The sequence below is a fragment of the Diospyros lotus genome, chromosome 14, assembly GCF_014633365.1.
Source record: "Diospyros lotus cultivar Yz01 chromosome 14, ASM1463336v1, whole genome shotgun sequence".
In the NCBI taxonomy this organism is placed as follows: domain Eukaryota; kingdom Viridiplantae; phylum Streptophyta; class Magnoliopsida; order Ericales; family Ebenaceae; genus Diospyros; species Diospyros lotus.
This window is the reverse complement of record NC_068351.1, coordinates 10,363,212-10,376,556: the sequence shown is the minus strand read 5'-3', so window position 1 is coordinate 10,376,556 and position 13,345 is coordinate 10,363,212. Positions and strand designations below refer to the sequence as shown.

The window sequence follows — 13,345 nt, the reverse complement described above, 5'->3', positions numbered from 1 at the left end:
ATCTAATTAGGATTCTTTTTTTTTTCCTTAGTTATAGGGATTTGATTGATTTCTTTCTCTTATATATATTATAATCAAGTGAAAGTGGAAAATATACCAAGTTTTCAATTTTCTTCTATATTTTCAATTTTCTTCTACACGGTATTAGAGCCTAAGAAAACCTAGGACTCTTATTTCCGAGCCTTTATCGTCGACTATTCTTCTACTGCCATCAATAGCCTATCACCAACAACCTTCATTGTTGCCCAGCCTTATCTGTTACTACAGCCATCACAAGCAGCCTTCATTGCTACAATAGTACGTTATTTCCCATTCCTCCCTTGGCCCTTCCCATTAACCAAAGATGTCAGCCACCACTGATGAAGCTAGTTCCCATGATACAAGGGAAACACTAGCACCCATGCTACTTCAGCCATTTGGAGAATTGCAACAAATCAATGCTACCTATCGGTTGGATGGAAGGAATTATTTTAAATGGTTCTAGTCGATTCGAACCACTTTGAAAAGGAAAGGAAAGATTAACCATAGTATAGGAACTGAACCAAAGAAGGGAGATCTAGCCTATGCGGCATGCGATGAAGAAGATTCCATGATCATTGCATGGCTGTGGAGTTCCATGGCTCCAAAAATCAGCAATACTTGGATGTCTTTGTCAACAACAAAGGAGGTTTGAGAGTCTATCCAACAAACCTACTCGAAGGTGAAGGATGCAGCCTAGATCTACGAGTTGAGGACCAAAATAGCAGCAACAAAGCAAGATAACAAAACTATCACCGAGTATGCTAATTTCCTAAAGGGACTATGGCAAAAAATGGATCACTATAGGGTAATTGAGATGAACAGTGATGATGCAGCCACCTTGAAGGCTTTTATAGACAAATATCCCATCTACGATTTTCTTGCAGGCCTAAATGTGGAGTATGATTAGGTGAGGGTTCAAATCTTAGGCAAAGATGACTTACCTTCACTTAATGAAGTGATTTCAATTATTATAGCTAAGTAAGAGGGGTGTCATGTTGGACCCCAAACCAGTTGAGGCCTCAGTAATGGTGGCAAAAGGAGGAGGAAATCATGGGTTTAAGGACCAACTGCTTGGAGAAAATGGAAAAGCAAGTCTCAAATCCATGGGCAATGACAAACGTGAGAACATGTGTATTTTCTGTAAGAAACCATGGCATACTGGGGAGATGTGTTGGAAGCTACATGGAAAGCCACCAAGCAAGGAATGGGGAAATAGAGGTGGACAACATCAGCATAGGAGCCAGGAGCAAGTTAATATGGCAACTCCATAGAAGGAAAAATAGTTCAATGAACCAAAAGAATTTAACGAGGAGATTGAAAGGTTGCGATACTTTTTAAGTACCCTTGAGGCATCCTCTTCAGGTACATGCTCATTACAACAATCAGGTAAAACCCTAATTTCACATGCTTTAAATGCCTTTGATACATCTCTTAAAGACTCATGGATTATTGACTTCGGAACTACAGACCATATGACTCCTCCTGGTTTTTTCTTTTATACTCACTCTGTTCTAGCAATCGAAAAATTGCTACAACTGATGGTTTTTTTATCACAGTAGTTGGAATAGGAGAGATCAAAATCAACCCTTCCTTGACCCTAAAAAATGTCCTTCATGTGCCTAAACTATCCACCAACTAAATCTCTGTATCCAAGCTATCCTATGACACTAATTGCAGAGTGTTTTTTCTTCCTTCTTGTTGTTGGTTTCAGGACAAGGACTCGGGATTGATGATTGGACATGCTAAGGAATGGGATGGTTTATACTATTTTGAGAAATCTGAGAAATTACTTGTTGGCAAGTGGAAGCAACCCTTAACATGTCTTTAAGAACCACATAACCCCCCCTCTCCCAAGGACACTATTTGGCTGCATCATTACAAGTTAGGACATCTTGCTTTTTCTACTCTTAGAATTTTGTTCCCTTCGTTGTTTCAAAATCTTGATATTAGAGAGTTTTATTGTGATGTCTGTGAGTTTGCCAAACATAGACATGCTATTTTTCTAGCTAGTAATAACATATGTCTTACTCTTTTTGAATTGATTCATAGTGATATCTAGAGTCCATCAACTATTCCAAATGTTTCTGAGGCATGTTGGTTTATTTCGTTCATTGATGATTGCAAAAGAGTTACATGGGTCTTTCTTCTTAAATCTAAATCTGATATGAGCGATATTCTTCCTAATTTCTTTTCTATGATCCACAATCAATCTGGAGCACAAATCAAATGGTTTCGATAAGACAATGTAAGGGATTATTTCAATCAAACCCTTTCCCACTAGTTCCTTCAATGGGAGTTATTCATGAATCTTCATGTGTTTCTACCTCTCAACAAAATAGGATTGTTGAATGAAAAAATAGTTATCTCCTAGATACTATTAGGGCATTGTTGTTTCACAAAAATGTGCCTAAATAATTTTGGGGAGAAGTTGTCCTTACAACCACTCATGTCATAAACCGATTACCCTCTCAAGTGTTACATTTTCAAACTCCTATGGCAGTCTTATCCTACTTCTATCCTGCTCTTCCTACCACAAATTAGTTTAGTCCTAAAGTATTTGGGTGCATTTCATTTGTTTATGTTCATAGCTCTCATCAGGGGAAGTTGGATCCTGAAGCTCTTAAGTGTCTTTGTGGGCTATTTTCTACACAAAAAGGGTATAAATGCTATGATCCTCTGACTAAAAAATTTTTGGTTTATGCAAATGTTACCTTTGTTGAAACTGAACCCTATTTTACTCACCCTTCTCTTTAAAGGGAGACCTCAAGTGTGGAAGATAAGGATGAGTTGCTCCTTCCTAACTTTTTGCCACCAGCTCCAGCTCCTAAATCTCTACTTGAACAACCTGCATTTGACTCTACCTCACAAGCTCATGAACTTAAATCCTCCCTCCAACCTGTTCTCCAAATTGTTGGGGAGGAGACCACCACCGACGAACGGTTTGTCCAGATTTATTCAAGAAGAAATAATCTAGAACTTGAACCAAGGCTGCACTTATCATCAATTCCAATGTCTGGAAATGAGGTAACATCTATTAACTCACCTTCTAATGTTGATTCCATGGCTGATATTGGCTTTCCTGTAGCACTAAGGAAAGGAAAGGAATTAGAGAGTGCACAAAACATCCTTTATATCCACTGTCTCACTTTGTATCTTTTAAAAGGTGTTCTCCATCTCATAGAAGCCTTCTTACAAACATACAGACAACATCCATTCCTACCACATTATCAGAGGCTTTAAATTGTGAAAATTGGAGGAATGCCATGAATGTTGAAATGCAGGCTCTTGAGAGGAATAATACATAGGAGATTGTGGATTTACCAAAAGGGAAGAAACCTATTGGGTGCAAATGGGTCTTCACAATCAAGTATAAAGCAAATGGGACACTTGAAAGATACAAAGATAGGTTGGTAGCTAAGGTTATACCCAAACATATGAAATAGACTACTAAGAAACCTTTGCCCCAGTAGCCAAAATGAACACGGTGAGAATTTTCTTATCCCTAGCAATTAATTTTGATTGGCTTTTGTTACAATTTGATGTGAAGAATGCTTTCTTGCACGGACACCTTGAGGAGGAAATTTATATGGACATACCCCTAGGATTCAACAAAAACAAACTTGGGGCTAAGGTTTATAGACTCAAGAATGCACTATATAGACTAAAACAATCACCTAGAGCTTGGTTTGAGAGATTTTCCAAAGTATGCAGGCCATGGGTTACAAATTGAGCCAAGGGGACCACACTATATTCATAAAACACTCAGGTTCAAGTTTTGTCACAACTCTTATTGTTTATGTTGATGACGTTATAGTGATAGGAAATGATGAAAAAGAGAGGTAGAACTTGGGTAGATGTTTGACTGAGGAGTTTAAGATCAAGGAATTAGGAAATTTGAAGTATTTATTAGGTATTGAAGTGGCACGGTCCAGACAGGAGATATTTATATCCCAACACAAGTATGTCCTTGATCTTTTACAAGACAGGGAAAATGGCTTGCAAACCATCTAGCATTCCAATTGACCCTAATCACAAACTTGGTCAAGCTAAGGGAGATAGAGACACAGACAAAGAGGCATATCAAAGGTTAGTCAGCAGGCTAATTTACCACTCTTACACACGGGCAGATATAACCTACGCCATGAGTATAGTGAGTCAATTTATGCATGAACCCAAGGAACTGCACCTACAAGGGTATTCTTGGAAAGGGAATTCTGTTCAAAAAGGGGGAAAAACTCACTCTAGAGACCTACACTAATGCAGATTATGCAAGCTGAGTGATTGATAGAAGATCTACCTCGGGATATTGTACTTTATTGAGTGGAAACTTGGTTACTTGGAGAAATAAGAAACAATCTGTAGTGGTCAGATCAAGTGTAGAATCAGAATTTCGGGCAATGGCACATGGGATATGTGAACTATTATGGTTAAAGATTATTCTGGAAGATCTAAGGCTCAAGTGGGAAGGTCTTATGAAGCTCTATTGTGACAATAAGTTGGCCATTAGCATTGCACACAATCTTATGCAGCATGATCGAACAAAACACATTGAGGTGGATTGACATTTTATTAAAAAAAAAAAATTGGACAATGGTCTTATCTGCACGCCTTATATACTAAGCAAATCACAACTAACTGATGTTCTAACTAAGGGATTTAATAGTCAGGTCTTTCACAAGCTTACAACCAAGTTTGGAATGGACAATGTCTATTCACCACCTTAAGAGGGAGTGTCGTAAATCAAGGTTGTGATTATGTGTGTGATTCGTCAAATATTTTGTAGATTTAAAGGTTGTAACAATCCCATAATCTATGGGATTGATTACCAATCCCACAATCTACGGAATTGATTATATTCAATCTTATCCCACAATCTATGAAATTGATTATAATCAATCTTAATTGATGGGATTGATTGATTGATGTAAATTAGTAATTGATGTAATTATGATTTCTTTTTTTTTCCCTTAGTTGTAGGGATTTGATTGTGTAGAAAAAGGAGAAAATGAAGCGGTATTCTCGTCTATTTTATTGATACAAATAAAAAATATTTATACAAGAGCTTCTTAAGAATTCTCCAAAGAATTCTCCTAGATTTCAAATATTACATTCCTATTTTATAAGACTAGATTACAACAAAGAAAAATACAAATAAACCTAATCAAGAAACAAATAAGATAAACATAAAGTACAAGATAGATAAAATATAAAATAAATAAGGAAAATATCTTTCTTGTTAGTTGCCATTGCAGATCCCTCAAGAGAAGTCTCATTTAGCATAGTTATTCTCCTATACTCCTCACTACGAACAATAGCAACGACTTCATTTAAAGAAGGAATTTTGTCTTTCCCTAGGACCTGCACCCTTGATCAAAATCAGCATTAAGGCTTGCTAAAAATTCAACTACCCTATCTCTTTCAAATATTGCAATTATGGTGGCTGCATCTTCACTACATTTTATCTTGATATCTTGATAATGATCTAACTCAAGCCAATGTCCATTCATTTTATTATAATACTCGGTGACAGTTAAAGAACCCTGTTCAGTACCACTTTTTTCATCTTGATATCAAAAATAATCGAGGCATCTTGCACTTTAGAATAAGTACGCTTTGCAGTATCCCAAATCTCCTTAGCCGTAGACAAGAACATGCAATTTTTACTTACCTCAAGGTACATTGAGCCCCATAGCCAAGACATTATCAAGGAATCCTTTACTTCCCATGCAGCAAAATTAGGATCTTTAGCATCTGGACTAGGCTCGTTCAGATGGGCCATCCTTTCTCTTCCTTTCAAGAAAGTACGCACAAGCTGCGCCCATTGTAAGTAGTTCCTTCCATCAAGCCTATAAGACTAATGTAACCCTGGAAGGTCACTGTTAGACAAACTCCCCATTGGCGTGTCAGATGAAGCACCGTTCTTTGTCTCAAAAGTGTCTGTCATGATGAAGACTCAGGTGGAGCAGAGAAGAAAAATGAGACAACAACGGAATCGGCAGTTTGAGACAGCAATGGAAGGAAGAAGCACCCATCAACGGAAGATTTTGACACCAGGGATCGGCTAGAAAGACGCTCATTTACGCGCCGATGCGTGGAGTCGGAAGCGAACTAACAGCGACGCGTGGGGAGGCGCGTAGGGGTGCGTGTGGACTCCGATGGCGGTGGTTCTCCGGTGGTCAGCAGATCTGATGACGGCAAACCCAATAGTGGTGACAGTGCTAGAAGGCGGTGGCCGAACAGAGGCATTTCTACGTGAACAGTGACGGTGACGGTGAACAGTGACAGTGCAATGAAGGCACTTGAAGCTGTGCAATGAAGGCACTAGGGTTTACTGTATCAGCCTATTAACAAGGCTCTAATACCATGTAGAAAAAATGAGAAAAGGAAGCAGCATTCCCGTATATTTTATTGATACGAATGAAAAATATTTATACAAGAGTTTCCTAAGAATTCTCCAAAGAATTCTCCTAGATTTTAGAGATTACATTCCTATTTTATAGGACTATATTACAACAAAGAAAAATACAAATAAACCTAATCAAGAAAGAAATAAGATAAAGATAAAGTACAAGATAAATAAGGAGAATATATTTTATCAATCACATGATTATGGTATTTTTCATTGAAAATTTTTGTTTATATTCCACTAGGTTGCTTACTATTGGAGCTCCCATCAAGCCTTCAGTTATGCAATTCTAATCAAGTTTTATCCAGACCTTCAGGTTGCCTATACAAAATCAAGAAAAGAAAATGTAACCTTTCCACTTTCTCTCAGTGATGTACTAGCAAAAAAATTGCACCCTTTATCCTGAAAAAAAAAAATTATTCGTATCTTTCTAAAACGTTCCGTTACAACTAGCACTAAGAACTCATATCAGACACAACTAGGTCAGGGGATTAAAGTTTTACACAATAAATAATGTGCTTGCAGGGCTCTTATTACATTTTAGGATAATGTGCAAACATAAGGGTCTCTTAATTTCAAGAGGTGATTATATAGTAGCTCAAGAAGCACAACTACAAGCAACTAGCCTTCCTGGTGGCAGATTACACCATGGGACTCAGGAAATCTGTCCCCATAAGATAGCTTTCCATCTACCTTAAAGAAAGAAATAGCTCAAATGGAATGGTTCTCTCAGAAGATTTGGAAGATAACCTTACAGTGGTTGAGGATCTGTCTGGTTTAAGCTTAATTACATGTCTGATAGTCTCATAAATGCTGTTTTTTTTTTTTTTATCATAAACAAATTTTGAAACTTTGGAGTGGTTCATGTCAATCCAAATTATCAAGACACAAAAAAAAAAAAAAAAATTGAACTCTTGAAAGCAAGTATGTCAACAGGCCAATCAAAAAGATGACATCAAGGCTTATAAAAGCAAAGGGGCAAATTGCATTCATTAGTGTGGATTTAATTTTCAAATAAGAAAGAGGAGAAGAGGTTGAAAAACAAAAACAAAAAGGAAAAGCTAACATGGATTTAGTTTGCTCCTTAAACAGAATCTAAAATATTTTACAAGTCATAAACAAAGTTAAAAAGGAAATGTCACAGTTCTTACACTTTAATAAAATTACTTTACGACAAGGAATCAGTCTCTCAAGAACAATTTTCAGAAAAATACTAATGGTGTGCTCTCATGTAACATAAAAATACAAATTAGACTTTGAAAACACAAACTTTTGAATCATCCCATTCTTTGAAACTGTTTTGCTCAAGCAAGAATCTCTACAGCAGAAAGTTGAACTGTATATACTACTGATTATAGACAAACTCAAGCTATAGATGCCATGGAACTTCCCATTTTTGACCTACAGTAAATTAAGTAAAGAACTCGGCATACCTTGGACAGTTTTGATTTCTTAGCATCATCAGCAATATTCATCAACATAATCCTAAAGCTTTTTCCTCCTGACAGTAGTTTCTTCTGGCCAAGCCCTTCTGATATGATGTTAGCTGGCTGGCATTCCTCAGTTGTCTTGTCCAAATAACTATATGCAATGGGCTCTCTAGGTGTCATTTCTACCAAGAATTTATTTCTGGAAATTCCTGAGGGGCATCCATCAGAATAAGAATCTAGTTGGCAGTCAAATTGATGACCTCCCTTTACTTTTTTTGATTTCAGTGATGTAAATGAAGACTCCCAAACCCTCTTCTCTTGGCCTAATGAAGAACAGGAACAATACTTTGCATCAATACCAGCTCCAATTTTGGTTGTTCCAGAATCATCATTCATGTTGCTAGAATCCATGCCATCAAAATGAAAGGGGACTTGTATACCTGGAATAACAAAAATGTGACAAAAAAGTGATAAAACGGGACATGACAATATGTTTGCAGAAAGATATTTTCATAAAAAAGAAAATACTACCTCATACAAGAAACATAAGATTAATTTATGCTTATTTTTGAAGTGGGTTCATTTTGAAAATAAATCAGATCCCCATATGGTCATTCTCAAACCCAAAAAAAAAAAAAATTTACTGCTTTAGGCAATGATTTCATTACACAAAGGTAGGTTCTATTCAGTCAACAGACTTGTGCAATTGTAATGTGGAGGGAAATAAATTTTCTTCTTCCTTATCTTTTCAAGAAAGGTGTGGCTTAAAAGCTAGAGAAGGAAGGTGTCATTTGCAACTAGAATGAACCATTATGTAATATATATTCAGAAAAAGAAGCAGCAGAAAATATTAACAGAAGTGCACATATTAGCAATAGAAATACTGAAATATAGTACCCCCCCCCCCCCCCCCCCCCCCCCAAAAAAAAAAAAAAAAAAAACAAGGCTACACCTACCATCCATTTGAAATCCATTTTTCACCAAATCTTGAGGTTGAGAACATTCAGTTCTGACCAACATCTGATTTACTGCGTTGACAGGAGCAGAAGTCTCATCCAAGCCTCCTACCTCATGATTTTCAACAAGAACAGATGGCAAAGAAATCTCAAGAGATTTTAAGAAAGAAAAAGGTTTGACAGGCTCTTCAAGGTTGGCTGACTTGTCCTCTATAAGATTAGAAACCATGAGGGTTGATCCACCAGGAAAGGATAATGCCCTACGAATGTTGGCCTTGATAGGCAGTCTACGAGCTCTACCTTTTGTGTCAACTTCACCTATTGACATGAAACCCTGCATCCATTGCCCTAACTTCACAAATGCCAAATTAAGGGGAAAAAACAAACAAACAACAATGTTTTTGCACTTGGAAGGACAATAGGTAGGAACCATGAACACATGTGACAAAAACAATGCAATTTTTAGAAAAACAGGAAATTGTGTGCAGGAAAATAATGATAAATAAATATGTAATTTATATGTGCACATGACATCCAATGTTATAGTTACATAGTAAGAAATTATTTTCCACATTTTAACAGGAAATAACTGCAAACAAAAAAATCCTAAAATATACTTTAAAGAGCTTCTATGATAAACAAGTTGAAAGTTCCTGTCTTCAAAATTCCAGAAATAAAAAGTTACTAAGGAATATGTAAATCCACATAGTTTCCTTTTTATGATTGATTTTCAACTTTTGCCAAACTTGTTATGTGGTTATACTTTGTTAAATAATGGACATGTTCCTGCTACAAGCACTCATGTTTCCCAAATGCCCAATAAGTTAAAAACAATAGAACATATTGAATGATTGTCTAACAGTTATCCAGAATTGTCTAGTATATGATAATTGATAAGACCTTGGAGATATCCATGCTTCCAAGAATTGCAGTATCTAAATTGTCCAGTATGACGCAAGACTGTCTTAGAGAGCCATGAGTCCAAGTAGAGATGGCAAAATGGGCCCGGCCCGACGGGCTGGCCCGTTGGGGCCTGGCCCAGGACCGGGCTAGGGCCAGCAGTTTGCTGGCCCATTTAAGGCCGGGCCGATTTGGCCCGGCGGGCCAAATGGTGGTGGGCCGGGCTGGCCCGCCGGCCCGTTAATCGCCCGCGGCCCACAAAACCCCCCCCACCCTCAGCCTCGCCTCTCTCTCGCCCTCGCCCTAACCCTAACCCTAACCCTCGCCCTCGCCTTCACCCTCGTCTCGCCCTCTGTCATTCTCGCCCTCGCCCCTGGCTCTCGCCCTAGCCCTAGCCCTCGCCCTCGTCTCGCCCTCTGTCATTCTCGCCCTCGCCCTCGCCCCTCGCCCTCGCCCGCCCTCTGTCTCGCTCTCGCCCTCGCTCGCCCTCTGTCTCGCCCTCGCCCTCGCCTGCGCCCCTGTCTCGCCCTAGCCCTTGCTCGCCCTCTGTCTCGCCCTCGCCCTCGCCCTCGCCCGCGCTCGCCCTAGCCCTCGCTCTCGCCCTCGCCCTCGCCCTCGCTCTCGCCTGCGCCCCTCGCCCGTGCTCGCCCTCTGTCTCGCCCTCACCCTCGCCCGTGCCCGCGCCCGAGCCCTTGGCCCGCGCCTCTTGCTCTCGCCCTCGCTCTCGCTCTCGCCCGCGCCCTTTATGATATCAAAAAAAAAAAAAAAAATTGGCGGGCCCGCTTGGCCCGCGGGCCCGTGGCGGGCCGGGCTAGGGCCAGCAATTTGCTGGCCCGTTTTTAAGCGGGCCGATTTGGCCCGGCCCGCGGGCCACTTGGTGGCGGGCCAGGCCGGGCCGGCCCAGCCCGTTTGCCATTTCTAAGTCCAAGTACAAGGATAGTAGTTCCAAAATATTCAAAGAAGTACTAACTAGTATTAACTGTATGTTATACTTTAGCAATATGTAGAGAATCTGAACCAAGGTTCTTTCATCAGTTTCATGCACATGCATAGTGTAACTAATCAAGACTAACAAGACCACATATTTCCACCCAAACCTGTAATGCCTATTTGATAAAATTTGCCACATGCCTAAAGAAAATATCTTTTGGGCCAATTTGTGACTGGAAAAATGGGCATTAGTCATCCATTAAAGGCTAAATCTGACTAGTTCTGCACTACTATTTTGAGAATTACCACTTACAACGTACCTGCTTAAGCCAAAAACCTTCAGATTCCTTGTCCCCCCAGCAAAATATAGTGTGAATACCAACATTTTTTAATCTCTTTCTCAATTCATCATACAGTAGGCTGCCAATCCCCTGCAAAGTCATTAAATCACATCATTGCCTTCCATAAGAAAACTCTTTTATCAATAAAATAAAGAAAATAGCTCAAGATTATGGAAAAATGAAGTTGAACAGGTGCAGCAAATACAACATTTTATTAGTCAGATCATGAATACCAGATAAAGGGCAAAAGAAACTCATAATAATTGTGAAAGAGATGGAAGTACAGTGGCTATAAAGGCTGGACCCAATCACAATGTACACATATGCTGATCATAGAAGAACTAATGGGGCCTTTTGTTAGTGGAATTATATACTTAATTTGAGGGCCATTGTGTTCTCGCTTTTGATATTGTAGATATTATCATGGCTAGGGGTTTATAAGTGGAGTTGGGCACTTAACTTGGAGCCAATGTTTCTGCTCTGAGACTGTAAATATTATCTCACCTAGTTCAGCATTTCTTTCTCAAGTGTATGCAGTAATTTCTATTTTGTGCATTATAGGAAAACTACTAAAAGCCAACAATAAGTGACATTATTCATCACAATACAGGTAAGGCAATCAATTTAAAATTGTAACACTCCATGCCTTGATTTGAAGAAACAATGAGAAACTAGGAAAGAGAAGAAACCAAGAGTTGGCCAATAGATGATTTAAGGGATCAGCTGAAAGAACGAGTGATCAAAGGTAGGCATCAGTCAAGAAAAACATCAGCTTAAGAATCAACTGAAGGTGGAAAGTGCCAAAATCAACCAACAATCAACTGTTAAGATCGACCATGTCACCTGAAAGAAAGATTTTCCAACAGATTGTGAAGAAAGTGCCAGGTTTGAGGAATAATTTGAGGGGTCAAATGAAGGGAGATTTGCACCATTTTAACATGTTCTAGGCCACTCTAAAGAGGATATGAGAAGTTATATTTTGTGCATTTTGGATATGATTTGGTCAGGGAATTAAACATACTAAGAAAATGACTTTCATTTGTTGACCTTTTGGACTAAGGAAAATTAAACCTGATTACCCTAACCTAAACTTGTCTGGAGAACCCAGGATATGCTGGAAAATGCCAGAGGCCTCTAGAAGGGGGTAGAAGGTACCAACTCAGCTGAAGCAACTACCAAATGGCACTAGCAAGGCTAATAAGCAAACCAGCTGCTAGGTGGCACTGGCAGCAAGAGGAGCAGCCACCCACCTGCCTGCTTCACCTATTTCCCTTCAGCTTCTTCTAGATCACCATAAATAGGGCCTCTTGGACCCATCCTTGAGCTAAGAATCAAACAAATCAGTACAAAGTGAAGAATGAAGGGAAAGGCTGGGAAAACTATATTAAAGAATAGAGAGAAGCTGAGAAATAAAGCATCAAAATAGTCAAGGTAAGAAGGATGCTATAGTCATTTTAATTTTGCAGCATGCATAAGCTATGTAATAGTTGCACCAAGCTCCCTTTGGCTTGATGCAATTGTATGGTGGCAGCTGTTGGAGACAAAGGGTGGGGGCATGAGACTTGAACCGAGGGGGTGTCGACAGGGAAAAGGAGTTTCCTGCAAAATGAGACTGCCACCATGCCATGTGTGCTTTTGCATCATCTTATGTTGCATGCCTTAGCATGTTCTTGTAGAGAGTCCTGTTATGTGCATTTTTAAGTCATTTATAAATTATTTTTCTGAAGTGAACATGCTAGTTATCTCTTTGATGATCTTCCTTCATAAACTTGTAAAACTTGATGAATGTTGATAGTTTAATGATGAACCTCATATAATTCCCATTTGATATATATACCATGATGTTTGGTATGATATGGTTACTCAGATTGGGAGACTTCAGTTATTTATGTATGTTAAATGACTTGGCCAGCAGTAGAAAATGAGGTGGAGTCAAGTTAGAGTCAACTAAGGAGTTAATTGAACATAGAAATAAGCTACAAAGGATAGAACAATTGACTGGTGGGCCAACCATGAGGCACCAGAAGGTTTGGAAGGTCAACTTTGGAGGGGCAACAGTTGACTCCACAATCAACTATGAAGAAGAGCAGCAGACTGTAGGATCAACTGAGACATTTTTTTTAAAGAGCTCTCTGGACAATCGACTGTGGCGGTCAACTGTGGGAGCAACTGTGCCCTAAAGGGATTGACTATCAATAACAGAATGTGTTTTACATCACACATTCAAGGAAAAGTCAAATGTTGAGGTTAGCTGAGGAGTGGAATGAGCAGAAATCAACGAAGCCAAATTGAAAGGTGTATGGCAAAGCCACATAACCAACCAGGGCGCACACTCTAAGTGAAAAGGGTCCCAGATATAAA

At 39.2% G+C, this 13,345-nt stretch overlaps 1 protein-coding gene across 3 annotated transcripts in view; it reads right to left on the bottom strand.

Annotated features, from left to right (window-relative positions):
• The window catches only part of LOC127791239 (uncharacterized), a 32,945-nt gene that overhangs the window by 14,846 nt on the left and 4,754 nt on the right, over window positions 1–13,345 (bottom strand). For all 3 annotated transcript variants that reach the window (XM_052321099.1, XM_052321098.1, XM_052321100.1), the window contains exons 8-10: window positions 10,964–11,074; window positions 8,814–9,147; window positions 7,861–8,297 (exon numbers count right to left, since the gene is read on the bottom strand). In XM_052321099.1, coding sequence (XP_052177059.1) covers window positions 7,861–8,297; window positions 8,814–9,147; window positions 10,964–11,074 — 882 coding nt within the window. The remainder of the gene's footprint in view (window positions 1–7,860; window positions 8,298–8,813; window positions 9,148–10,963; window positions 11,075–13,345) is intronic.